At 42.9% G+C, this 26,755-nt stretch overlaps 1 protein-coding gene across 1 annotated transcript; it reads right to left on the reverse strand.

Annotated features, from left to right (window-relative positions):
* Window positions 1-18,019: 18,019 nt before the first annotated feature.
* Mrpl15 (mitochondrial ribosomal protein L15) lies at window positions 18,020-25,994 on the reverse strand. The gene is made up of 5 exons (XM_031366746.1): window positions 25,811-25,994; window positions 24,391-24,545; window positions 23,702-23,867; window positions 19,145-19,268; window positions 18,020-18,535 (listed from the first exon to the last, which is right to left on the reverse strand). The coding sequence occupies exons 1-5, from the start codon at window positions 25,913-25,915 to the stop codon at window positions 18,198-18,200; spliced, it is 888 nt and encodes a 295-aa protein (XP_031222606.1). The 5' UTR covers window positions 25,916-25,994; the 3' UTR covers window positions 18,020-18,197.
* Between the last annotated feature and the right edge of the window lie 761 nt (window positions 25,995-26,755).

Consider the following 26,755-nt stretch of genomic DNA (forward strand, 5'->3'; position numbering starts at 1 on the left):
GAAATGAACCCACGCACCTATGGTCACTTGATCTTTGACAGAGGGTGCTGTCTTCCCTGGTCAGCCCTGAGAGGACAGGAAAGGCAGACAAGCTGGGGAGATGTGACATTAGTGTTTCATCCATGTTGCAGGGAGATCCAGGGCAAAAGTAACCCACCCCAGGGCATCCCTGGATCAAGATGGAAATCTGCTGTGCAAAGGCACTTCCTGGAATACACTGGGAAGAGTGTGTTCTTGTCATGACAGATCTCAGGGTCACCAGCAAAAAGTACAGGCAGCTGTGACTAGCAGACAAGATCTTGTAACAGGTTACATCACAAAAGCAAAAGAGGTGGAGTCTGCTGTGACAAAAGGAACAAGAGATAAACAAAGAAGGCAGAGTCTGCACTGCTAAATGAACATCAGAACTGCTAATGCATGCATGCATCTTAAATAAGTTAAAGGAAAAAACTGGGCAGAATGTAAATAATCACACCTTAACAAGGATTCTTTGTGAGCTGAACAGGCTATCCTGAGCTGAGCAAGGAGAATGAAAAAACCTAAACACAGGAAACTTGGAAACAACCTGTACACCTTTAGACCTAAATGATTGACTGTCTCTGGTTTGACCTCAAAGTGCACCACCACTCAAAAGGAACAAAATCCTGAGACACAAGGGTGGCAACTTGGACAGATCTTGAGTGCTGTGAACAAGGCAGTCTCTGAAGCTTGCACAGCCTGGGCATGGTAGGGCAGGCCTATAATGCCAGCATTCAGAGGACTCCAGGCTAGCCTGGAGTACATGGCTAGACCCTGTTTCAAATACAAACAAAAAGGATCCTTTGAGCAATTGAACACCATCTTTCAAACTAGAAAAGTACAAGCATATCTGCATACAGTCTTTCATTTGGTCTTAGCCACAGCCACATGAGTAAGGTTTTTCGAAGTATTAGATCATCTTTGTTTTTCTCTCCAACCAAAACACCAGCCTGAAGATTTCACTTGGGATATTTTCTTGTCTGTGAGACAAAGAAGAAAAGGGAGAAAGAAGCAGTTTCCCTCCTCTCACAGCTGAATAAAGCCACCTTACCAACTGCTCAGGGCTGGAATCAGTAAAGGGGAATAGCATTCTCAGCAGGACCTAGAAAGCTCATCCTTAATATCCTGTCACTTACAGACTCGTGTGTCACTTACTCACACACCGGAAGTGCACAACTTAATTTTAGTATTACTCAAAAATGTACAAGCATAACCATGGGCTGGGTTTATGATATTATTCCAAATAGAAATTCATTATCAGTCACTTTCCTAATAATCTCTCTCCCTCTCCCTCCCCCTGCCTCTCTCTCTGTCTCTCTCTCTCTCTCTCACACACACACACACACACACATACAACACACATATACACATTCACACTTGTATACATGCCACACATGCACACTGGTATACAGATACACATGTATACATGTATGTACCCATTTACACATACATACACATATATACCTACACACACAGATACAGTACACTCAAACACACACATGCATACACACATACATTCATAGACTGATACACATGTACATACCGCCAGTTCTTAGAAAATCATAACATACTTATTATTCCTGGAGATTTTACTCTTTTGGACATTGCCAATGAAGAGAATCATTGGTGTGGCCTGCAGACTTGCCTGTGTTCACTAGTAGGATGCTCTTATTGAGGGTTTCATTAGTATTATAGCATATAGTCTTTCATCACTCTTGATTATTTAAGAGCCCTCCTCCACTACACCAGTCAACAGATTATTCTTTCTCATTCATCATTTGATGGTCATTTGAGTCATTTCTACTTTTTGCTAATTAATAATATACTTCTGAAGCTAGAGTGATTGGCTCAGCAGTTAGCATTTATCACTCTTGCAGAGGACTATGGTCCAGTTCCCAGCACACACATCTTGGCTCACCTTGATCTGGCTTCTGAGGGCATCAGGAGTGCACATCACACACATGGATACATGCAAACAAACACTTACATACATAAGATACAAATAAGCCTTCAGAACAAGAATCCTGCTAAGAACATTTCTGTTCGAGCTACAGTGAGCTTATCTCCTACTTCAGATATTCACTTCTTCCTTCAGATGAAAATATTTCAAATCTTCTCGAATTCATACATGCATGCTACCACATAGAGTCACCTTTACAGTATGTAAGGAAATCAGCACACAGTGATTATCTCACTAAAAGTTTGACTAGTTACATCTTCAGTCAATATTTCTTCATCCTTCCATCTTGTCCTCTCACCCCTTTGGCTAAGGTCAAGTTCCCTACTTGTCCTTAGGTTATCTACTGGACAATCGTCATTCTGGAAGGCTGGAGGTAGAGTTTTGACTCTTAATTTTCTAATAGCTAACAAGGAGCATCCTCCATTGTTTATTGGCCATCTGTATAGATCTTGTGACACGAGTCTATCCAAGCTTTCTTTCCCATTTTTCATTTTTATTGCTAGCTAACTAGAGTTCTTTACATGTTATGGACATTAGCTTCTTTTAAGATATGCGATTTGTAAATATGGTATCTTCTCCCATTCTGTAATCTGCCATTTCACTTTCCCAATTTATACCATAAATGTCATTCATTTTTACACTTTATATTTTAGTTACCTATTTTCCTCTGTGCTTGTCCTTTAGTACCAAGAGGGACCTGTGACTTATACAGTTTCTATTAAAAATTGAATAGGCCTTGCCCTTACAGTTGGGTTAACTTTGTGTACAGGATTGATTCCCTTCTTCTGAGTTCCTCTGGAACTACTACTTGTCAAGCACTGTTCTTTCCCACATTGAACTGTGGATCAACTTCAGCAAAATTAATTCCACTCCTCTGAGGCCACCATATGAGAGAACAGACAGGAGCACACACTCAGTCCTGTTCCCTTACACAACTTCTAGGACTTATTATTTTGTAAGACAAATATTCATTAACAAATGTAAGAACTGCACTTAACTTACTCAAGAACTCAAACAACTTCTGCTTGCTACAATCAGTTCTGTAAAGACGGCCACTGGCTCTTATTGGGAAGCTGGGGACTGGTCTTCCTGCCTTACCCATGACCTCTCCCAATAAATGAATTTATTAATTTCCATGAATTGTTATGGCTGGTGGGAGGTGTGTGACTGGAAAATACAGGCTGCCAGGAGAAAGCCACAGAGGAGACTGAACTTCTCCTCCTCACTTCAGAATTGCCTTGGCCCCTGAAAAGCTGTTACCCCCAGGCCTTCCACCGTAGAGTCCTGAAGACCAAGGACATCTGTGTCCTTTAAGCCACCCTTACTCTGGGATTTCTAAGACATCAAATACAATGTTGCCTTTATGGTGTTTCAGAGAAAACTTGAGCTAGGAAAGATGATGAAGAAAAACATATGTCAAACAGTTGTGGGCTTAGTTTAGCAGTTTCAGAAAACTGACTCCAGGAGCTGCAGAGCTCAGAGACAAAGAACACTGGTTGTTCTTCCAGAGGACCTGATTCTCAGTTCCACATCCCAGACAGCAACTATCTGTAACTCTACTTCCAGGGCACCTGCCTTCTTCTGGCCTTCGTGAGCACCAGGCACATACAAGGTACAAAAATATACACAAGCATACAAATGGGCAAAATACGCATCAAATTAAATAAATTGTGATTTGTTTATTTATTCATTTATTTATTTTTGGTTTTTCAGGACTGGGTTTCTCTGTGTAATAGCCCTAGCTATCCTGAAACTCACTCTGTAAGCTAAACTGGCCTCAAACTCATAGAAACCCACCTGTCTCTGCCTCCCAAGTGCGCCACCATGACCAGCTAAATAATTTTCAAAATGATGTATCAAAGCATAATCTCCCAAGGAAAAAAGTTTAAAATCAACATAATATCTCCTATCTTCTTAGTACACAATAGACACCCTCCAACACACACTGATGGAGCACGTTGCATAAGAATTCGGTTGACCTTTGCCTTTTGGATCATTTTGACATTGTTAAGAGTCCTCCCGTTTGCATCATCCAAGGCCCAGGTGCTCAGCTACACTCACAGGATCCCCAGACTTTCAGCAACTATTTCTCTCCCTGCAGCTGCACACCAAGGACTGCTTTTGTGGACCACCAGGAATTTCCTGTGATAGAATATCAGAAAGCTACTGGTGTCTCGGAGGAGGTGACTTCACAGGGCAAAAGTTCCCTTTCTACAATAAACATTCTCAGTGTGGCCATGCCGGAGACTTCCCACACAGACCCCCACACCTACCAGCCACTTGTCATCTTGACAACAAATAGCCAGAGAAAGAAACAAGATCATTTGTACAAGACTTGTTTTGTTTTGTTAAGTGGACCTGCTTTGGGTTTCTGGATAAGTTCATCTATAATCTCAGCACTGAAGAAGCTGAGGCAAGAAGTTGCTGTGAGTTCAAGAATCACTTGACTATATAGCAAGAGAAAAAAACCGAAAAGAGGTTACCTTAAAAATAATTAAAAAAAGGGGGGGGCGTTGTTCTTGTCATGAATTTTTAGGGGGCTTGGGTTTTTTGTTTTGGTTTTGGTTTTTTTTTGTTTTTTGTTTTTGTGGTGCCCTTCCAGGCAGATCTCTCTATGGGGGGCGGGGCAGAAAGCACAGGTAGACAGGTTTGCGTATGGAGCAAAGAGTCACACCAGGTAGTTGCTGTACAGCAGTGACTACAGCACTTTGGTGATGCATCTGTCTGCTCACGACCTTCCCCCTACCTTTCATGACAGAAGCCACCTCCTGAGGTGCTGCTCAGCTTTGCTCACCTTCCCTCCCAGGATGCATTCATTTACCCACTGCTTAGTAACTCAGTCAGTCTCCAGCCATGACTTAAGTACTACAAATGAACTGTTACAAGTCATGCTCCTAGGTATGATGAAGTGGGTCCAGATTCTCTCTTGGAAGGATAGATGAGATCTAGAGATGCTGGCCTTGAGATAGAAGAAGGAACCATAAGTGGAGTCAGTGCTGGAGGTACAATGCTGACAGACCCTTTCTGCCTGAGAGAGAACAGGGCGCAGAGTCTCTCCAGACTCACACCACATTCAGTGTCTTTTGTACAGTCCATGGAGCCTCCCAGCTGGAAAACTTCAAATTAACATGACCGCTGAGCACTTGCTTACTGCCACACGTGGACTTTGCATGACAGATAAGGTAGATTAAACAAACAACCTTCCAAGTGTCTTGATTGGTACAGAGAATCTCTCAGTGCTCTAGGGTGAATAATGCCATCTGGGTACCATGATGGCCTAACCCTTCCATCTCCACAGCAGCACCAGCTTGGCTGAGGGCTGGAAGCCTCAAGAGTGTCTCCGAAGCACTATCAGGACAAGGTGCCCATCTGGCCTGGGTCTCTCCCTCTGCCCATGGAGCTCATTCATTCTCACTCCACCGAAGCATCTGTGAGGGTCCTGCATCTCATAATACCCGGTCTTTTCCTCAGAACAGAAGTGGATCCGAGAAACTGAAGAGGAAAGCATGTTCTGAACCTCATATGCTTTGGGGAGGCTGAGGAACCAAGCTCAGGAAACGTGCAGAGCAGCAGCAGGCAAGGCTGCGAAGCCTAGACAACACGGTATAAAGCCCAGCACAATGCTCATACCACAGTCCTTACGACCCATGTACTGGGTCAGGCTGCTTTATCACATCTTAACTCTGGCCAATTAGCTGATCAACCTTAAATCAATGTATAACCTTCCTAAGCCTCAGTTTCCCTGAATGATATATTGATAAGTCTAAAACCATGTTGATTGTAAGATTTCAGATACCTTGAGAGGGTCCTGGAAGCACACATATGGAACTCAGCACTCGGGAAGATAAGGCAGGATGGCAGAGTGCAGACCAACCTGGACTCAGTGAGTTCAAGATCAGACTGAGCTACGTGGTAAGAGCGTCTTGAATAAATAAAAGAAAAGAAGTAATACACAGTCAATTTTAGGATATATTCATGTCTGGTAACACATGAAAAACACACTGACAATCGATACTGTGACAATGGCAATGATTTCTTGCTGCCAATTTTTGTTTTGTATGTCATTAATATGTCTCCATGCTTTAGGCCTGGTCCTTAGAATTGAGCACGTGACCTTGTGCCTGCTAGGAAAGTGCTCTCCACAGAACGGCACACTCCCTTCCACGCTTTACTGTGAAATAGGGTCTCAGTAAGTTTCCTGGACTTTGGACAGTGCTGCTGCACACCTCTGAGTTCAAGGGCTAGCCTGGTCTACAGAGCAAGTTCCAGAGCAGCCCGGGCTACACAGAGAAACCCTGTCTCAAAGCTTCCCTCCCACCCCCACTCCAACCCCAAAATAAAAAAGATTCAAAATAAAAAAGATAAAAAAGATAAAAAAATAAAAAATGAGTTTTATTTCCATGCGTCAGCCTCTCAAGTAGCTAGGATAACCAGTCTGCATCACTAAGACTGGATAAAATTTTTATTGGGCTTAATTTAGATATAGATATATCATATCACAGTTACATAGATACAAATGAGAGAAAACAGGTTGAGTGTCCCTTGCGTGAAGTGACTGGAACCAAAAGTGTTCAGATTTTCAGGATGTTTTCAGATTTTGGAATACTGCATACACTTAATGAGAGATTCTGGGGAGGAAGTGAAAGTCTGAGCACATTTATACCTTAAACACATAAATTTAAGGTAATTACATTTATATAATACTTTAAGTGATATTATATATAAAACAATTTTTAAGTGTGGAATTTTCCGATGGTATCACATCAGCATTCAGAAAGTTTCAGGTTTTAGAATGTGTCATATTTCAGACTTAATGGTTAGGAATGTTTACACTTATTTCTAAATGTAAATTAATGGCTAGCTGTAGTGGCACATGTCTTTAATCCCAGCACATAGGAGGCGGATGGATCTCTGTGAGTCTGAGGCCAGTCTAGTCTACATAGTGATTTCTAGTTCCTCCAGATCATGGAATGAGACAAAAGGAGAAGAGAAAGGGATGGGGCGTGTTAAGAGCATGGTGGTACACCTGCCATCTCAGCTACTTTGGAAGCTAAGGTAGAAGGACTTCCGTCAGCCCGGAGAGCATAGCAAGATTCAAAGAAAAACAGAAGTGGCACTGGGAAAAAGAAACGAGGAGGGAGAATCTTTTTCCCACGCGCAGTCCACTTCTCCCTACTTGCCGGTCAACACAACCCTTTTCCACTCACGTTCCACAGGCAAAGATGCTGCTCTCTGGGCCATCTCTACAACTGGGAAGCATCTTCAAAGACGTGACCTCATGGTGAACAAAGTGGCACGTCATTAATTGAGTACTCAGAAGGCAAAGGCTGGCCTCTGTGAATTTGAAACCAACCTATCTACATAGCCAGTTCCAGGGCAGCCAGGGTTACAGAGCAAGACCTAGCCTCCAACGAAAAATGAATCTACATTTTTCTCCCAAACTTTCTGGAAGTCTTGATGGCCTGGCATTTGTATGCTGTGCTGCTATCTTTGACTCTACTTGTAGTGGGAGGAGCTTTTAGAACACAGCCACGCCCTTCCCAGTGGAAGGAGCCTTGAGAACACAGCCATGCCCTTCTTAGTGGAAAAAGCCTTGAGACGGCAGCCATGCCCTTCCCAGTAGGAGGAGCCTTGAGAACACAGCCACGCCCTTTCCAAATGGTCCTTCAGGGTTTTCTAGTTTTGTTTTCACCCAGAAGCAGCAAATATTTGTGGGTGTCCTCTTATGTCAATAGAAAAACAGCAAAGTACTCACATCCCTGGCAAATGGTCATCCGCCCACTGGAGCTCATTACAAGATCTCCTCAGGGAAAAGTCAATGATGGGCAGGTGCTCCAAACAGCCCCCAGAAGCCTGTGGTGGGACCGAAGATATTTAAAGATCACATGATGAAATGAGGACAAGCCTGGAATATTGGCAGTCTTTAAAAAAGTTATTTGGTTTTCTTTAAAAAAAAAAAAAAAGCAAAAAACAAAACTTTTTGTGAGATAGTCGCACTATGTAGCTCTGGCTTTCCCAGGTCTCACTATGTAGACCACGTTGGTCTCAAACTCACAGAGATCGACCTCCCTCTGACTCCCGAATGCTGGATTAAAGACATATACAACCATTCCCAGCTTCTTTTGAAATGTGCAGGCATGTGAATGTACATGTGTAACCAGTGCCTACTAAGGCCACAAGTGGGTGGCATATCCTCTTGAGAGGGAGTTACAGGTGGTTCTGAGCCACCTGATGTGGTTGCTGGGCATTGAACTGACATCCTCTGGAAGAGTGGTAAGTGCTCTTAGCCACAGAGCCATCTCTCCAGCTTATTTATTTGGTTTTTGCCTGTAATAGCTGAGTACTTTAAAATATTGAGGTTTTGATGCTTAGTTTTAGAGACTGGGTTGGTCTGTGAGTTCACTGTGCCATCTCTGTGCCAAGCTCTCGAAGATGCCTTGGGAAGGCCAAGAAGAATGGGCAGAGATGCTGGGTGACCTTGGTTTGGCTCTGCATAAGATCTGCTCTTGACAGGGAGATCTCTTGGTGTGTGTCCAGTGACACAGAGCTGAGACCCAGAGCTGCTCAGCAAGTTACCACACACAGAACACATTCCTTATGGTTCAGTGAGAATATCTGAATAACCTTTGTCTTTCTTCACTTTCTCCACCTCTAACAAGTTAGTGTGGTTATTACACACTGTACCGAGGAGCCAGAAACAGCCCTTGTTGGTTTTCTTTTGTGTTACGATAGGATTTGGAACACTGCGTTCTAATTATGATCTTGATACTACTATATGTTTCTCACCCAGAGAGAGCCAGGCAGGAGGTGGGAAAGGGCTCTCCCCAGAACAGGAAGTAGAACAAAGAGCAGGGCATTCTCTCCCCATCCTACACAAGGTAGCCAAATTCAGCAGAAGGCCGGGACTCTGCTGAGTGAGGTGTCCCCAGACTGGAAACCTTTATGTCACTGTCTTTGGATACCTTGAATCCGATGTTATTTAATCCTATCACTGCAGTTCTCCTCGCCTGCCATCCACATTTGATAAAGTTTGATATTTCTCTTTTTTTCCCCTAGTTTTTCAAAGTAGAGCATTTGTTTTGCAACAGATCAATGACATCCTCATAACGAGCCTATGTTACACAGCAGCCAGCCTCTTGGAATCCTCTAGCAGTCCATTCCTCTAGGAATCCACATCTGGATTTATACCAGTTTCTAAGTGCCTCTTTAGGCCAGCCCTGGCAGTGCATCCTAGTACTGCTTCCTCTGGTGCTTAGCCCAGTTGCCATGCTTCCCATAAGTCCACTCCTGAAGACAGGAAGCCTTAGAGCCATAAGACTGACGCATTCATGTTATTTCACTGCTTTCCAAACAATGGCCTCCTCTTTGGCACCTTGCTTCTGCAGATGAGACCAACCAGCCAGAAGAAACTTGGTATTTCTGAAGAAACTATCCAAAGATGGCATTTGAAATCTCAATGTGGGAAGTCCAAGGTTACAGAGACCACAGTTCAGCACAGGTGATGTGCCCAGATGCCCCAGGCAGGAGGGGAACAAGAGCAGGAGGCACTCTTCCCAGATTCCAATGTTGCAACGTCACATGTAGCTTTGAACCTGGCTTTGGGCCAAAAGATGTAAGGGTTTTAAGTTGTTGTAGATTACTGTCAAGTCATACTTACAGGTTGAGCAAAACCATACAGGAAAGCACCCAGCCATTTTGACGCACCTGGAGCCTTGGCGCCAGATTTAATATGGGCGAGCCTATTCCCAGGCTGATAGTCCCTCTCTGGGACTTCTCATTTCTCCCTCAGCGTGTTCTATCCATCCACAGTCCTAGGTAATTTGCAACAGGAACCCCGGGTTCCTCTTGAAGACTGAGGGGAGCCAAAGGCTGATCAGTTGGCTGGTAGAAATAAGGACACTTGTAATTGACACACACTTAGAAAACTGCTACTAAAACCTGGAGATGGAGGGTGTGAATATCCCCCACCTTACTTCTGCAAGCTTACAAGAGGGTCAGGAGCCAGGACAACTGCGCTTGGCCCACGGCACAGGAACGGGCTGAAGGTGCTTGCCACTACTGCTGTCATACTGCAGCTCTTGCTGGGCGCTCCCTGTAGCTGTAGGTCTCAAGTCTCAATTTATAGATTTGTTTATTCTAAAGGAAAGAAGCAGGAAGTTCATTTTTACCAGTGACCTTGACTAGATGTCTTTGATGATGTTTAATAGGCTGAAGGTTCAGCAGTTTATTTATAACACTATAAAATGATACCATCTTTCTTGTATTTTTCACATCTCTTTAATGAGTGTGTTTCATGAAGTCAGTCACACACATACAAACACAATTTAAAGCAAGTGTTTTTCAGTTCGACTTATTCTTTTTGTGGCTTCATCCTGACTGACAATATAAAATGCATGATATTATTTTCAAACATTTACCTGGACTTGTAATCTATTGTTTTGGGCTTTTTTCTGTTTGTTTTATGTTGTTTTAATGTTTTTTATTTAATGGCGATATTTTAAAACCTTTTTCTCCATAATATTGTATAAAGCAGAATTTACATATTATGTCACATTTTTAATCTTCTAATCTCCTCCTTTAAAAAGCAAAATGTTTTGTCGATTTAAGAAGGTGATTTACAAAAAAGAAAAAAGAAATTACAGGATGGGTGTGGTAGTATGCACCTTTGATCTCAGCAGTTAGGAGGCAGAGGCAGGCAGATCCCTGAGTTCGAGACCAGTACGGTCTACAGAGTGAGTTCTAGGACAGTCCTGTTACAATAAGAAATCTTCACCAAAAAAAAAAAAAACAATTACAGCAGTGTATGTTTACACTTGAATGCTTAAGAAATTTTAGGAAACAGTGTCACCTAGTGGTCACACGTGGAATTGCAGTAATGTTAACTTGGTTCCACGTCCCATGTCACTTATGTAGACGACACTGACCCTGAAATTAAGAGAACCACTTGCCTGTGCTTCCCAAATGTTGTGATTAAAGGAGGGAGACACCATGCCCAGATTCCTGCCCTACTTTTGAAACAGCCCTGAGAGTAAAATTTCTGAATTCTATTTTGCCTCTTAGTGGCTAGCATAGATCAATTATAAAGAATGTTGACACTTTTGGTCTGGGGAGATCACTGAACTACCCAGGGGTGAAAACAATCAAGTGGGTGCTGAAGCTCACCTCCAGCTCTATCAGTTCCCAGGGAGACTCCAGTAGCCAGAGCGTTATCATCTCCTCTGTAATTCTGCTACCTAAGCGTGAGAGGCTTTCTTCCCAGATCTCCTTTTAACTTTTTAATGTGTTATGTTATTTTAATGTATTATTATGATGTGGGAGAAGTGCCTTGGTACACACGTGGAGGCCATGTAGAGTTGGTCTCTGCTTCCACTTTCTACATGGGTTCCAGAAATTAAACTCTGATCGATAGGCTTGCCCGGAAAAGAGCTTTATGCACCGAGCCATTTCATTAGCCTTGTACAGTTCGATCATGAGTGCCAACCAGGCTCAGCGAAGCATGTTTGTAATCCTAGCCCTCTAGAAACAGAATCAAGTTCAAGTTCAACTTAGAGTATATAGTATTTTAAAAAAAAAAAAAATTTCCTGTGCTTAATGGAGATCCCTTTCAATAGCACAGTGGTCCACACATCCCTCTCTTGTGCTGGTCACCAACCTTAAGTAGTACTGTTATTCACACAATTTTGCTGGCAAGGTAACTGAAGCTCAACAGTATTCCTGGTCAACTTGGTTTATGCACCAAGGACAAAACCCTTCAAAACTCTTTCCTTAAACCACTTTGCTCCCATGTTAAACACTGGCTTGTGACTGTACAGTCTCTGCAACTTCACTGGGTATATAATAAACCAAGAAGTAAGAGCTTGTCAGCTGTGTATCCTTAACATGCTTAGGGATACCATAATATCCCACTAGGAAACTTGAGACCATCAACATCTAAAACAAAGTTGATGGGATCAATAGTTTGTGGGGGATCGAAGAAAGTCAGTGTGAAAGCAGTTGCTACAACTTGGGACTCAGCTGTGTTCCTTCTTTTTTTTTATTATTTATTTTTTTTTGTGGTCACCATCTTTTACAGAACTTGGGTTTGCTCTACCAGACCTAGGTTCTATCAATCCCTTTGAAAATTACTTCAGGTTCTGTCCATTGTATTTCGGTAGTTTGGTTTTCCTAGTGTCTGAATCTCTGAGACAACTGCCTTTCTAATTTCAATGTCTCTGGCACTGTGCCTTGTGTGTGTGTGCCCTTGAGAACTGTTGATTGTAGAAACTCATGAATATTTAATATTATTAATCAAACCTAGAATTTTCCTGGAGAATGCTTGCATTTGGCCACCAGGGGGCAGTCTTGCCAATTTGCAATGACATTTCATCTTGGGGGACTCCACTTCTTCCCCTAGAGAAACCCTTTTGAGTTGAAAAGCATCTCAAATGCTACTTCTTTTTGAAGTTTTCACTTGAAAGCATTCCAAAGGTAACTCCTGCTAGCTGCTCGCCAGAGTCTGTCTAAGCAGAAGGTAGGCAACGTTTCATTCTCAATAGCTACTCCATGCAGGTAGCCACAAGCCTACCAATCAAGGGAGAGGAAAAGGAGACGGCCCACGCAAGAGCCCACAAGTTTGTCACGGTCGGGTTCTTCAAGACTGGCATAGTCAGATTACGAAGCTGCCCACAAAGGCTCAGAGTGTAACAGATGGTCCCAGCAGCTGGCACAAAGGCTCAGAGTGTAACAGATGGTCCCAGCAGCTGGCCCACAGTCCACAGCGGCAGATAAGCAAGCTCTCTGAAACTAGAGCAAAGCTTCAAGCGCTGGGTCCTTCGGCCAGGTGGAAAGAGGTCAGGGATCAGCACTAGCACCGCTGAACATAGCTCTGACACTCTAGAGAGAAAAGAGAAACTGCAGAGGGTGTGGGGCGTGGGAGTGGGAGCGGGCGTGGGAACAATGACACACAAATGTACAAATGACAAGCAGGGAGGAACAGCCATTAGAATCACTTATGTCCTACTGTCGCATTCTAACCAGTGTGAACTAGAACTGTGTCCACCACAGCCACTGGGTCACAGCTCACTGTGCCGGCTGGGCTGGCTGGGCTTGCTGGTTGAGGCTTCAATCTGCATTCTGAGTGTGGGCTTAGAGGATGCACAAAACCCAATAAACAGATGCAAAGAGCTGACTGGGCCAACATCAGTCCTGCTTGGGTTCCTCTCCTCAGCAGACCAGCTCTTTTGTGGAGCCCCAGCACATTCCACATTGGAGTTCTGGATTCAGAGTGGATTTTCCTTCTGAGAAGAACATGTGCATAGCTCCCTGGCTTCCTCATTCTAATCTTGAAGTATAACCACTTCTGAATCCAGCCTGTACTTTAACTTTGCCAGGATGTGGAAGCAAGAGCTTCAAGCTTACAGGATGACTACACAGTCATCACAGTATCATGAGACAGCCTTAACCCTGACCTTAAACAAAATTCCTTAGCAACCCTTTTAAGTTCCTCTGTGTGTGTGTTTGTGTGTGTGTGTGTGTATAGTTACCAGCTTAGAAATAGAAAGTCCAAACAAAAAATTCCTATTACTTAAAATTATTTCTTTTGAGTAAAAAAATGAAAGCTTTTAAAAATAATTAAATTTGAATAATAAATTTAAATTCTTCAAAAAAAATTATTTTTGAATGTATGTGTACACATGTGGGTGAACGCACAAATCTCCACTTGTGCAGAGAGCAATTGAGGATGTCTGGTATCAGACAGGCCTTTCTTACTAGGCTGGTGACCCCCAAGCCTCAGATCATCCTGGATTCACTCTATACAGTGCTTGAGTTACAAGCATATGCAGTTATGGCTGATTTTTTATGTAGGCGGTGGGTGTTCTAACTCAGGTCTTCATCATTGTACAGCAAGCTCTCTTAACAACTAAGTTATCTCCTTGGCCCACAACATTCATTGTTGTTGTTACTGGGATGTCTAGACTAATTTTTCATGTGCATATCCTTTACATAGTGAAAGCTTAGAATGCATTGTCAAATATGAAAAATTCAAACCACTGATGCTTAAAATCTTTCAAAAGGTTTATGAGTCTTAATTGGTGAGAATAAAATCAGTTATATATACAGAGAAATGCAACACCCAAACCTGAAACAACTGGCACCAATCTTCCCTTCTGTTTTGTTCAATATACTGAATTCCTAGATCTAATAACCTTAAAAATCTCCCTCTCCCTTGTTCTTCATACAGGTAAGGTGCTTATAGAAACTAGTAGGGCCTGCAGGATGGCTCTTCAGGTAAAGCCACCAAGCCTGATGACTGCAGTTTGAGCTCTCGAACAAAGGTGGGTGGAAGGAGACCAACTCCCATCGGCTATCCTCTGATTGTCAAATGTATGCCTTGTAACATGTATGAATATACACAAACTATATAAATAAATGCTTTTTAAAGAAAAAAAAAAAGAAGTTATTGGGTCTTGAAGGCTTTGCAAAGCAGATCAGTGATCGAGTCAGAAATTCGACTTTACCCTCAGGTTCTGCCTCTGCCATGATGCCTCTTCAAAACGTACTTAGCTCCTGCTAAGAACAATATAAAGTCCATCATGCATTTTCTTCTCATTAATGAGACTCAAGAATGACTTACAGAAGGCTCAACATAGGCTATATGTAAATCACAAGAGGAAAGGAAGAAGAATCCCTAGGAGATGGCAGTTCTATAAGGACCAGAAGAGATATTAACTCACCAATACCCTACAGAGGCCTAAGTAGGCCATGTGCTAACACTAGCAACCTTCATAGCTGTTCTAATTTTATGCCCAACTTGACAGTCATCTGAAATGAAGGAATCTCAATTAAGAAAATGCCTCTGTAAGATCCAGTAAGCCTATAGGGCATTTTCTTACTTAATGATTAATGGGGGAGGACCCAGCCCATTGTGGGTGGGGCCATCCCTGGGCTGGTGATCTTGGGGTTTATAAGGAAGCAGGCTGAGCAAGCCATGAGGAGCAGGTCAGCAAGCAGCACCCTCCATGGTCTCTACATCAGCTCCGAGCAAGCCATGAGGAACAAGCCAGTGAGCAGCACCTCTCCATGGTCTCTGCATCAGCTCCGAGCAAGCCATAAGGAGCAGGTCAGCGAGCAGCACCTCTCCATGGTCTCTGCATCAGCTCCGAGCAAGCCATAAGGAGCAGGTCAGCGAGCAGCACCTCTCCATGGTCTCTGCATCAGCTCCGAGCAAGCCATGAGGAGCGGGTCAGCAAGCAGCACCCCTCCATGGTCTCTGCATCAGCTCCGAGCAAGCCATGAGGAGCGGGTCAGCAAGCAGCACCCCTCCATGGTCTCTGCACCAGCTCCTGCTGTTTGAGTTTCCGCTGGCTCCCTCCCTTGAGGAGCAGTACTGTGGAAGTGTGAGCCAAATGACCCTCCTCCTTCCCAGCTTGCTTTTGGTCATGGCGCTGATCATAGCAGTAAAATCCCTCATGTAATTTGTATGTTATAATAAACAAATTTTTATTTTACCCTCCATTTCGCAGATAGTGAAACTGAGGCAGAGAATAAATTGTATGCCAAAGACCCAAATCCAGTCTTGTTTTAAGTCCTAATCAAGTGTTTCTTCCAGATAGCTCTGCAGGTCCAGGCATGTAAGAAGCTATACTACACAGTGTGGTGGTCTGCCTACAGAAAGGTATCACAAAGAAACAGTCTTTATAGAACTCACACTCACATCAGAGCCCACCCTCCTCCACATTAGGTGAAATAAGTAGTACTGGTCCCATTTGACACTTTCCACCCTATGAAGAGCTTTCTACTTCCCAAAGAATAGTGACCTACATTTTAAGACCATGGACTTAGTTCATAACAAAATTTTCCCCTTAGTTTAGAAATGGGATGTGGGGGTAGACTCAGGCACACATGGAGACCAGATGCTGGTCGGATGTCTTTTCTCAATGGCTTTTCTATGATTTTATATGTATGAGTATGTTGCCGGGCACCCTTGGAAGTCAGAGGTGGCATCAGGTCCCCTGGAATTGGGAAAACAGATGGTTGTGAGCTACCATCAGGTGCTGGGAATTGTACTTAGGTCCTCTGCAAGAGCAAGTGCTCATAACTGCTGAGCCAACTGTCTAGCTTACAGTTTGCTATAAGGTCTCCTATTTACTGAACCTGACGTAAACTTGGCTAAACTGGCTGGCCACTGAACCTGGAGGGATCTCACCAGTCCTCTGACGTCAAAGCTTCTGTGGCTCACACAGGCTTTAGAGTTTAAACTTCAACATTTTGCCCATCCGGCTCCAAACTCTAAAGTGTTGTTTGCTTTGGCTATTGGAGAGGAGACAGGGTCTCACTTTGTAGACCAGGATGGCCTTAAAGTCCTTCTGGGTGCTAGGATTAAAGGCTTGTAAAACTAACTATGCCTGGCACTAAAAATTGTTTAAAACACAAATTAACTCAAGTCCCCAAAGTCATGTTTTCTGAAAACAGCTGAGGCCACATTTCAGGAAGGACAGATCTACACTGAAGCCGCCACATTTCAAGAAGGACAGATCTACACTGAGGCCACCACATTTCAGGAAGGACAGATCTACACTGAAGGCTTATTGCTTTCAAAGGCAGACTCTCAAGGGATACAAACTCTTAACAGCTACCACCTCTCCTGGAGCTCTCCCTGTGTGTGGCTGGAGTGTACCAGATGGATTTCATGGAAGGTGCTGTTTAGGCTGAGAATGAGCTGTGGGGTTAGTATCTCAACCCGGATACAGCTGTTTGTGACAAAGTCCCTGTCACCAAATAAACACTGCCCAGCATTCTACTTCACCAGACATCTGTTTCCTGTTTTTATTCTTCCTTTTATCACTCTATTCCAATTTCCTTCCACCTGTATGCCACCAAAGACAACCAAAATGAAGAAAGCCCATGTTTGGCTGTCAGGTCTTCAATGTGAGGTAGTTAGTCATTCTGCTTGAAGAGATGGGGGAGGAGACTCCAAGGACCCTCAAAGTCCATTCTGAGATGGAAGGTTACAATGTGCTCTCCCTTTCGGTGACTAATTTCCTCTCACTTCCTGTGAAGAAGTTTTCCTGGGAAGGAAGCCTCTCTGAGACCTGCAATTGTCAACTGCAGTACCGAAGGAAAGCTCCTGCACAATGAGGCCAGGCAATGGCTTACCTCAGGCCACAGCACACTCCGTACAGTTACAACACAGGATGTGTTGTTCATTCACGGAATTGTACGCACACAGGCTATGGTCAAAGTCCTCCTTGGATGAAGGAAGCATCTGTGGCATTCAGGTGCCCCACCTGAAGCTGGAGCCGTAGGGTAGGGTCACTCAGTATGTTTCACACAGGTCCAACCTCTAAACTGCAAAGGAGGGCCGGAAAGAGACTCTGCAGTCTGCTACACACTCCTGTTACTTCAGACTGACACTGGACTTCAGCTTAAGGAAGACGAAGTAACTTGGCTGATGCATCCCACTTTAAACAACATAAGACCAAGAGGGCCCAGTTTAAATCCCTGAACAGTAAAGTGCTCCGAGGCCTACTAACCAATCTCTGCCGTACGCTCTGACCAAACAAATGTAGGTAAGAAAAGACCATGAAAAGATGGACAGTAAAGAAATGTTTTAAACTACTTAAAGTCAGGCTGAGCAGTGGTGGTACATGCCTTTAATCCCAGCAGAAATAGGCAGAACTGTGAGTTCAAAGCCAACCTGGTCTACAGAGCAAGTTCCAGGACAGCCAGGGCTACACAGAGAAACCATGTATCAAAATACAATGTCTCCCCACCCCTCAAAAGAAAGGTGATTTTTTTTTAAAGATTTATTTATTATTATTATTATAAATGAGTACACTGTAGCTGTCTTCAGATACACCAGAAGAGGGCATCAGATTTCATTACGGGTGGTTGTGAGCCACCATGTGGTTGCTGGGATTTGAACTCACGACCTTTGGAAGAGCAGTCGGTGCTCTTACCCGCTGAGCCATCTCACCAGCCCAGAAAGGTGATTTTAAGTAGGTTTTTTCTTTTTAATCACCTTTCTAAAGACTGCCACTGTTTGGATTTTTCAAACACATACTCTCAAAGGCTCAGTCCCTCCAAGCAGCTTTTGCTGCCTGTTATTTAAGATGGAAAAAGAACGAGAGACCTGACCAATGAAGGCTGGTAACACCCCAGGCTTTAAGACCCACAAGAACCCACGTGCAGCCCGTCCGTCCGGCTGTCTGGCTCACAGTCTGGCTTGGTAGAAGGCAGTTCAGGAGCTGTAGTACTTGAGAAGATTCTCATCTGTAGGTTTTAGAATTTTCTTATCTGCCATGCTTACTACCCAGCCAGGAGCAAGACCAAAGAAAATCTGCCTCGGGTCCTTCCGAGTGCTGAGCATTCTGAAGAATTCATCTTTCGTGATATCGGGGAGAACGTAGCCATACTTCATGGCGAGTTCGAGTCTGGCTTCAGGAAACTTGGCAGGGTCAGCCAGGTACCCCCGGTTTTTTGCATCGGTGTAATAGGGCACCAGCGCCTCGGGTGGAAGCATTCTTTTTGGAATGGGTTGTCCCCGCAGAAAGAATGGAACAGGTTTGCACAGAATTTCTAAAAAGATTTTTTTAGAAAGATATATAAATATTGGCTCTATAGATAATAAATGTTATACATTTTAGTTAATTTTTAAATTTCCTAAGATAAGAACTAAATTCCAAGAACTTTATAGTTGAACAGGCTTAACTGAGCAAAATGGAAACAATTCTTTTAATTTTTTTCATTTTCTTATTATTCTCAGGAAGGGACTTTCCCATGTGCTATGATACATTTGAGGAGATCTGAGAACAACTGCCAGGAGTTGGCTCTCCTTCCACCATGGGCTCAAACTCAGGTCAGGCTTGCACAACATGGGCTCTTCCTACTCAACTATCTAGTTAGCTTGGAAAAAAGTCGTTCTTAATAGTTTAGAAAAAAGATTAAAAAAAAATAGAGGGAAGAAAGTGAAAAAACATTTAAGCGAATGTCCTCTGAAAATGTTTATATTTTTCTGTTTGCTTAGTTTTATTTATGTCTCCATGGAGTTATGTCCATTTGAGTGCAGTGTTCACTGGGGCACAAAAAGGCAGCTATGAACACTGCCAAAGCACTAAAGCACTGGCCAACAAGCACAGTGGGCAATATGAGGTAGAGAGAGAAGAAAACGGACCAGAGAATACTTACCTAGACTTATTGGGTCATAGAAGGCTGTAGTAACAACACCGCCATTTTTTTCAATTGCAGCAATGGCTAATTCTGAAGCCAACTGCACCTCAATATTAACTTTTGCTTGAAAAGTATCAGCACCCTGTCATGTTAAAAAAAAAAAAAAAGCCTGTTAGTAAATAGCTTAGCTGAAAGCAAATCAGTGCCAAGTGTCTGTTTTCAGCTGAGCTTCCACCTCCAAAGTACCTGTGACTATCTTCACGCATTCTCAAGCCCAGCAGGTAGGAATGACAAGGACAGTGGCATCTGTCCCCCATACACTGTCAGTAGTAAACCATTTAATCCTAGCAGTCCTAAACCAGGATTATTACTATACCGAACTCAGATGGGGACAATGAGGGACATGGGTGAGACAGAAACCCTAAGGTCTTTCCTTCTCCCTAGCACCATATGGGTTCTTTCAAAAAATGTGTTTTGTGTGTATAGGGGGTGTCTGATCACAGCATGCACCATGCATTTTCAAGTCAGAGCAGACAGTTTTGTGGCTTTCCCTTTTCACCTGTACATGGATCCCAGGCATTAAGCATGCGTCTCTAGGTCAAGTGGCCCTTTACCCATGAAGCCATTTTACCAGCCCATTTCTATTCTTACCCACAAGATTATGCTGCATTATATAGACTAAAAACAAATCTTCCTGAGACTGGGGAGATGGTTCGGCAGTTAAAGAGTACTAGCTGCTCTTCCAGAGGATCCAGATTTACTTTCTAGCACTCACATGGTGGCTCACAACCATATGTAACTCCAGTTCCAGGGGACCCAGTGCCAATGCATTCTGACCTCTCCAGGTACTAGGCACATTCGGGGCGCACAGACATATATGTAGGTAAAATATATGTATACATAAAACATTTTTAATGTTTTAATAAAATAAAAAACAACTCTTCCTTCTCCCTAAGTAAGCAGAAAGAGATGTAGAGCCCAGGTCTGGAGCAGCCTGGAAAGCAGGATACCTGACAGTACTGAAGGGCTGGCTGTCCTTAGGAAAAGAGGAAATCCACTTTGTATTCACTGCCGACTTTATTATCCTCTCTAAGATGGAGAGGCATCTTTTTCCCTAGCATGTTTAAGACTAGAGATGAAGCAATGGGCTTCTTAAAGTCATGTCACTCAGGATATGCTCATTTTTCTCTAACTTCAGAACAGATTGCTTTTGCCATTTTAGTATGGGTGAAACTAGTTCCCAATCTGATTCCTTTCATTATAAATATTTCATGTATTAACTATAGGATGTAGTTTCTTAATTTTATATTTGATAATGGTGTACATTTATAATCAATAGACTTTCAATTCAAAACTAGGGACTTGATTATTAATGTGTTTTTTGTTCTTTTTTTTTTTCAATTACTACTCTGTAGGCTACTTAACATCTCATTATTCTGGCTCAGTTTCAGTACTTTAAGTATTATAAACTGCACTTTAAGGAATGTCTACAAATCACGTCTCATTTATTTTCCTTGAGAATACATAGTCCCAAATAATTCTGTGCTTACTAATCACAGCATTTATTATCCACTATTTACTTGCAAATTCAGGAAAGACAATGGACAAGATATAAATTTGTGTGTACATTTATTCAACCATTGCCCTACGGTATAATTTTCTGGATAATGTCTGATAGCATAATACACACATAACTGAAGTGTATTGAGACATGCAACTTAAATACTGCCAAAGTCATGGATTTTTCTATGAAGTGGAAATATATCTTTTTCTTTACACATCCAAAGAAAAATATTGAGACTCAATCAGATCTTTGGTATTGCTTTCATAAATAAACTCCTCTGTCTGTGATTTGACTAGGTTTGTTTTGTTATCTTTTGTTTTAGAAAAGGGTTTTAAGTGAGTCCAAGGCTAGCCTAGAACTCACTATGTAGCTCAGGGTAGCCTTAAACATCCAGCAACACTCCTGCAGTGGTTTCTCAAGTACTGGGATCACAGGTGTGATCTACCACAAGTACCGGGGAAACTCTTATCACAGTCTCAGGGAAATTTGAAAGGTTCTTCCATGGACATATGCTTCCCTCTAGTGGACACTAAGTTACCTATTTAGCTATGTACTTAATTTGCTTATGAACTGTTGTTGAATTCATATAACAGAAGTTTTTTTTTTTTTTTTTTTTTTTTTTTTTTGGTTTTTTGAGACAGGGTTTCTCTGTGTAGCCCTGGCTGTCCTGGAACTCACTCTGTAGACCAGGCTGGCCTCGACCTCAGAAATCCACCTGCCTCTGCCTCCCAAGTGCTGGGATTAAAGGCGTGCGCCACCACCCGGCAATATAACAGAAGTTTTTACTGAAGCTGAAGAAGGATTTCATTCATTCTGTAAATATTAAGTAGCTTTCAGCACTAAGACTGACATCGCTGAAACTATAACCAAGTGCCACCTGTGCAAGGCTTAGGTGATAGTGAGGGAGACAAAGAAGCAGAAGTGCAGTTCTGGACCAGATAGGAAGAAAAATTATTTGGGAGGCTGGAGAGATGGCTCAGCAGTTAATGGCACAGGCTGCTCTTTTAGAGGGCCAGAGTTTTATTCTCAGCACCCAAATGGTGGCTCACAACCATCTCTAACTTCAGTCTTAGGGGATGCAAAGCTTCACTGACATCAGGCACACACATGGTACACAGACATGCATGCAGGCACACACATGGTACACAGACATACATCAGGCACACACATGGTACACAGACATACATCAGGCACACACATGGTACACAGACATACATCAGGCACACACATGGTACACAGACATACATCAGGCACACACATGGTACACAGACATACATCAGGCACACACATGGTACACAGACATACATCAGGCACACACATGGTACACTGACATACATGCAGGCAAAACACTCACACACACAAAATAAAAACATAAAAAGAAAATGCTTTGGTAGGAAAAGGAAGACTCAGAGTGTGCTGCTAAGAGAGGGAACAGGGCCACAGGCTGCACCTGAGCTCATAGCCAGCTCCTGCCAGCTTGCAACGGTCCAGATGGATGGAGTGGCACATGCTTGTCAACAGGAAAAGGCAGGAGTCAACCAGGTCTATACCATCAGTTCCAAAACAGCCTGCCAGAGCTACCCTGCCTCAAACAACAAAAATAATTCCAGAAAGATCTTCCTTGAGGCTGAGAGAGGACTTAGAGGTTAAGAGCTCTTGCTGCTTAGGAGGTGGGGAGGTTGGTGTTTGGTTTCCATCACCCACACAGTGGCTCACAACTATCCATAACTCCAGTTCCAGGGGCTCTAATGTCCTCTTTTTAGCTCTATGGGTACATATGGTGCACATAAACATATAGACAAAACCCTTATATACATAAAGAAATCCAAAAAAGTTCTTTTAAATTTAATTGAATTTCCTGACAGGTGAACAAAAAAAAAAAAAAAAAAAAAAAGAGGGAAACAGCTATACAAATCTACAGAGTATGTCAGCCTTCTAAAACCACAGCTAGAATGAACTAGTATTTTGGGTTTGTTTGTTTTAATTTTATTTTTATTTAGTCTATGTGTATGTGTTTTGTCTGCATGAATGTCTGTGCACCATGTGTATGCAGTTTCCATGCAGGCCAGAAAAGGATGGAAGATCTTGTGGAACTGCAGTTACTGTGTTGAGTACCATATGGATACTAAGACTTGAACCCAGGTCCTCTGGATGAACAGCCAGTGTCCTTAACCACTCATTTATCTCTCCAGTCCCCAAGGGGGTGTTGATTAAGTAGTCCCTCAGATTCACCTTCCACAGTTTTAGGTACTGGTTGGTGGCCATCCACAACCCAATAAGTCTTTATGAGCTAGGAATCAAACTGAGACCCTGTACAGACTGGAAGTGCATCTCCAGCACTTTTTAAGTTTTAAATTGTGTGGAGTAGCCGGGTAGTGGTGGCACATGCCTTTAATCCCAGTACTTAGGAGGCAGAGGCAGGCAGATTTCTGAGTTCGAGGCCAGCCTGGTCTACAGAGTGAGTTCCAGGACAGCCAGGGCTACACAGAGAAACCCTGTCTCAAAAAACCAAAAAAAAAAAAAAAAAAAAAAAAAAAAAAAAAAAAAAAAAAAAAAAAAATTGTGTAGAGTAGCACAATTGCCTGGCCAATCCTTCCCAGACATGAGTCTGACCTTATTATATCATTTCAGACTTTATGCAGTTATTCCTTATCTTACTGAATGAAGGCCCCAGTGTATGAGAGCAGTGATGCTGACAGTTCCGATATGACAAAGAGGAACCATAAAGTGTGTACCTGAAGTGGAGAGATGGAAGTTCTCCATTTAATAAAGAGTCATAACTTAAGGTTACTAAGAACTATAGCAATTCATTTCTAACCTCCCACTATGCCTAACTTATAAATTAATATTTATTTGAGGGCTGTATGAAAAGAAGGAAATAGTGTCTCTATAGTGTGGTGATGTCCACAGTGAAGCATCTATGTGGTATGTGTAGACAGTGAGAAGGGACTATTGAGTATGGCAAATATATTGTACCAAACAACAAAAACAACACTCCAACCTAGAGTTACCTCTTCAACCAGCTGGACCCCATAATCCCTTTTACGTGGCTGGATGGTCACGCCTCTCCCATTCACAAGCTGGGTTAAGTCAATAGGTTGAGTTGGATCAACTCGACCTAAATCAATGAGATACTGTAGTCTCCTGAGACTCAAAGGATGGTACTGGCGCCTGAAACTGCAAACCAGGGATGTAATAATTAGAAAACACCAAGCAACCGTCCTCTAGCCTCTTCAAATCAACACATTTTCCTGTGTTCCTTCATAATTTCTGATGGTCTAAATTAAATTTATAAGCACAATACAAACACATAATAAAACATCAGTGGTTCCTTTGGTCCACTAAAAGCAATTTACCTCTCTAAACAGTAATATATATGGAACTTAAAAACATATATGGCAAGATACATTTACCTTTTAAAAAATATATATACATATGGAAAGATACATAGACATTTTTAAATTGCTCACCGCCTAAGGAATTATGACAGTAAGCAGTATACTCATCATTTTGTTGGTCTAAGGAGAACATCTATGCTTTTCTGGGAGCGTATACACACAATGACACACACAATATAGATTAAATTGCATTACTAAAAATTATTCAAAGGAACAGTACTAAATAAACATAAGTTTCTACCAAATTACTTGTGTAACTCTTAGTGGAAATTAGGAGTTGTACTTCAAAAGAAAAACCTTACCTATGTCCTTCATTAAAACCATATTTTGGGATTCGGATGTAAAATGGAGTCTGCCCTCCCTCAAAGCCCAGTCTCGGCCGGGTTCCTCTCTGCCTTTCTCCTTTATGGCCTCTGCCACACTTCCTACCTCTTCTCCGATCTCTTGGACGTCTTTCCTACAAGAAAAAGTAAATTTTAAGATCTTTAGATACATTTCTGAAAACTGTGTTTCACCTCATAGCATATTCCATATTATTGCCCTTTATCATTGAACCAGAACTAAGTACTGTGTGTCAAGCTCTGCTCTAGCAACTTGCTCATCTTTACACTCCACTAACACAGTTCTCTCAGAATGTAGTTAGTCCTAGTAACCAAAATGCAAGGTGAAATACAGGCAAAGTTCTAAGGATGGGCTGGAACCCAACAGGAATAACATGCTCTACAATAAGCTAGGTTCCCTGTAGTGATCTGGTAGGTTGAGGCGGGAGGATTCAAAGTTCAAGGCCTGCCTGAGCTACCAAAAAAGGTCAAAGCCAGCAACCCCCAATTTACTAAGACTCAGTCTCTGAATAACGAATTTAAAAAGCACTAAAGGGTTTGGGGTTACAGCTCAGTGGTATAGTGTCCTTGAACAAACAGGCTATGGGCCTAAATTCTGTCTTCAGTAGAAACAGGAAAAAGAAAATCCTAGGACTAAAGAGCCAAAACGAGGCTTGAGTGATATTAAAAATTATATTTTTAAATTAATCGTAAATATGTAATTATATCATGCACAGCTAAGGAAAACTCCAATTTTTGTTAGGGACGCATTCTAATTTCCTAAATTCCTAAAAGATAAGCTCCTGGCAACTTGTCCCCCTCCACAGAATTGTAAAGCTGTTGTGAAATGAGTAACTGTTTCGGTAAAGTTCCTCACGTAGCTGTAAATTCCACAGAAACGAAGTAACTGTGACCTGTCTTTCAAAGCCCTCCGTCCCTCCCCCCTTTAACCTGGGCCTAAGAGAACTGGGTATGGCTGCACCATAACATAAATAGTTGGCTAGTTACAACTGGATAGAGTCAGGCAGTCTTTCGGTGTTCTCTAACTCCGTAATCTCTTTCCCTTAATTTACTTTGTCAACCCCCAAAAGCAGTATATTGAGTTACAGTAAGAGCCGACCGACTACAGCTTTTCTAGTTGCACCCTGGGTTGCACACTGGACAGCTGAAGTGTAGAAAAACCATTAGAATTTCTATAACGATTAGGCACTTGCTAATCAACTCAGTTTAAACGCAATTTTGGATGAATCATTCTGCAGTTCCCGACTGCGTGCCCCTCCGCCTGCTTAGCATCTTTACACTTTAACACCGAGCGCACGCGGAAGGAGGCCAGGCGCCCACACCCGTCCGCCGCCAGCAGGCCGCGGCCCCTACACTCCCCGCACCGCCGCCAAGCGTTTACCCGTTTTCTGGAGTTAAGACTGGGCTTCAGGTTGGCCAGGCTCACTCTCGGCAAGGATCGCAGCAGGTCCAGGCTGGTCCCGCAGCCGCGCGCCGTGCCAGCCATGACCCACGGTCCTTTCAAGGGCGCCCTGGCGGCGGGGAAAGTTCTGCGCTGCTTTACGGCTCCGCCCCGCCCCTGTCGCACTGCCGCGCACCGTACTGCACCGCCCCTGTCGTGCTGCAAAGCGCCGGCCTCCCCGGTCAGTTGGCTCTCCCAGTTTCGAAGCTTAGTGGGTTTGAGGAACTGCTTCGATTTTTTGTGAGATCGTGTTTTATCCTCTGGCTTGGGTACCATCTTGTGAACGAAAAATATTCTCTTCTACCCTGTAACGACTGAACACACTGTACGGTAGAGGATCTTTTGAGTCAAAACTCGGCTGCTTTTTAAAATTCGGTTGTTTTAAAAGTGGGGCCACATGAAGCGAAGAGTAATCCAAAATGATGTGAACAGGTTCTAGCTTTGCGACTTTGGTAATTCAACTGTTACAATGCCTGACTCTAAAATTAATTGATTAGATTCAAGCTGAACTTTTCTGGGGTATCCTCCTGCTTTCCAACTATCACCGAATTGCTAGCTTGCTTTGCAGTTAATGACAGGGGCCATAATTAACTCCTGGGGTATGCCAGAAGTCAACTTAAAGTTAACCTTACCAAATTCATGTAAAGAACCACCCTAGAAGGGAGGTGCGGCTATGCCAATCAGATTGATCCAGCTGTCACAGCAGGTGGTATAACTAGGATTCAAAGCTAATGAGCTTAACTGCCAAACATATATTTAACTTCCCAAATTAAATGATTTTAAAAACTTGTCTTGCCAGGCAGTGATAACGCATGCCTTTAATCCTAGCACTTGGGAAGCAGAGACAGGCAGATTTGAGTTCAAGGCCAGCCTAGTCTACATAGT

Source organism: Mastomys coucha, unplaced genomic scaffold (assembly GCF_008632895.1).
Source record: "Mastomys coucha isolate ucsf_1 unplaced genomic scaffold, UCSF_Mcou_1 pScaffold14, whole genome shotgun sequence".
NCBI lineage: Eukaryota > Metazoa > Chordata > Mammalia > Rodentia > Muridae > Mastomys > Mastomys coucha.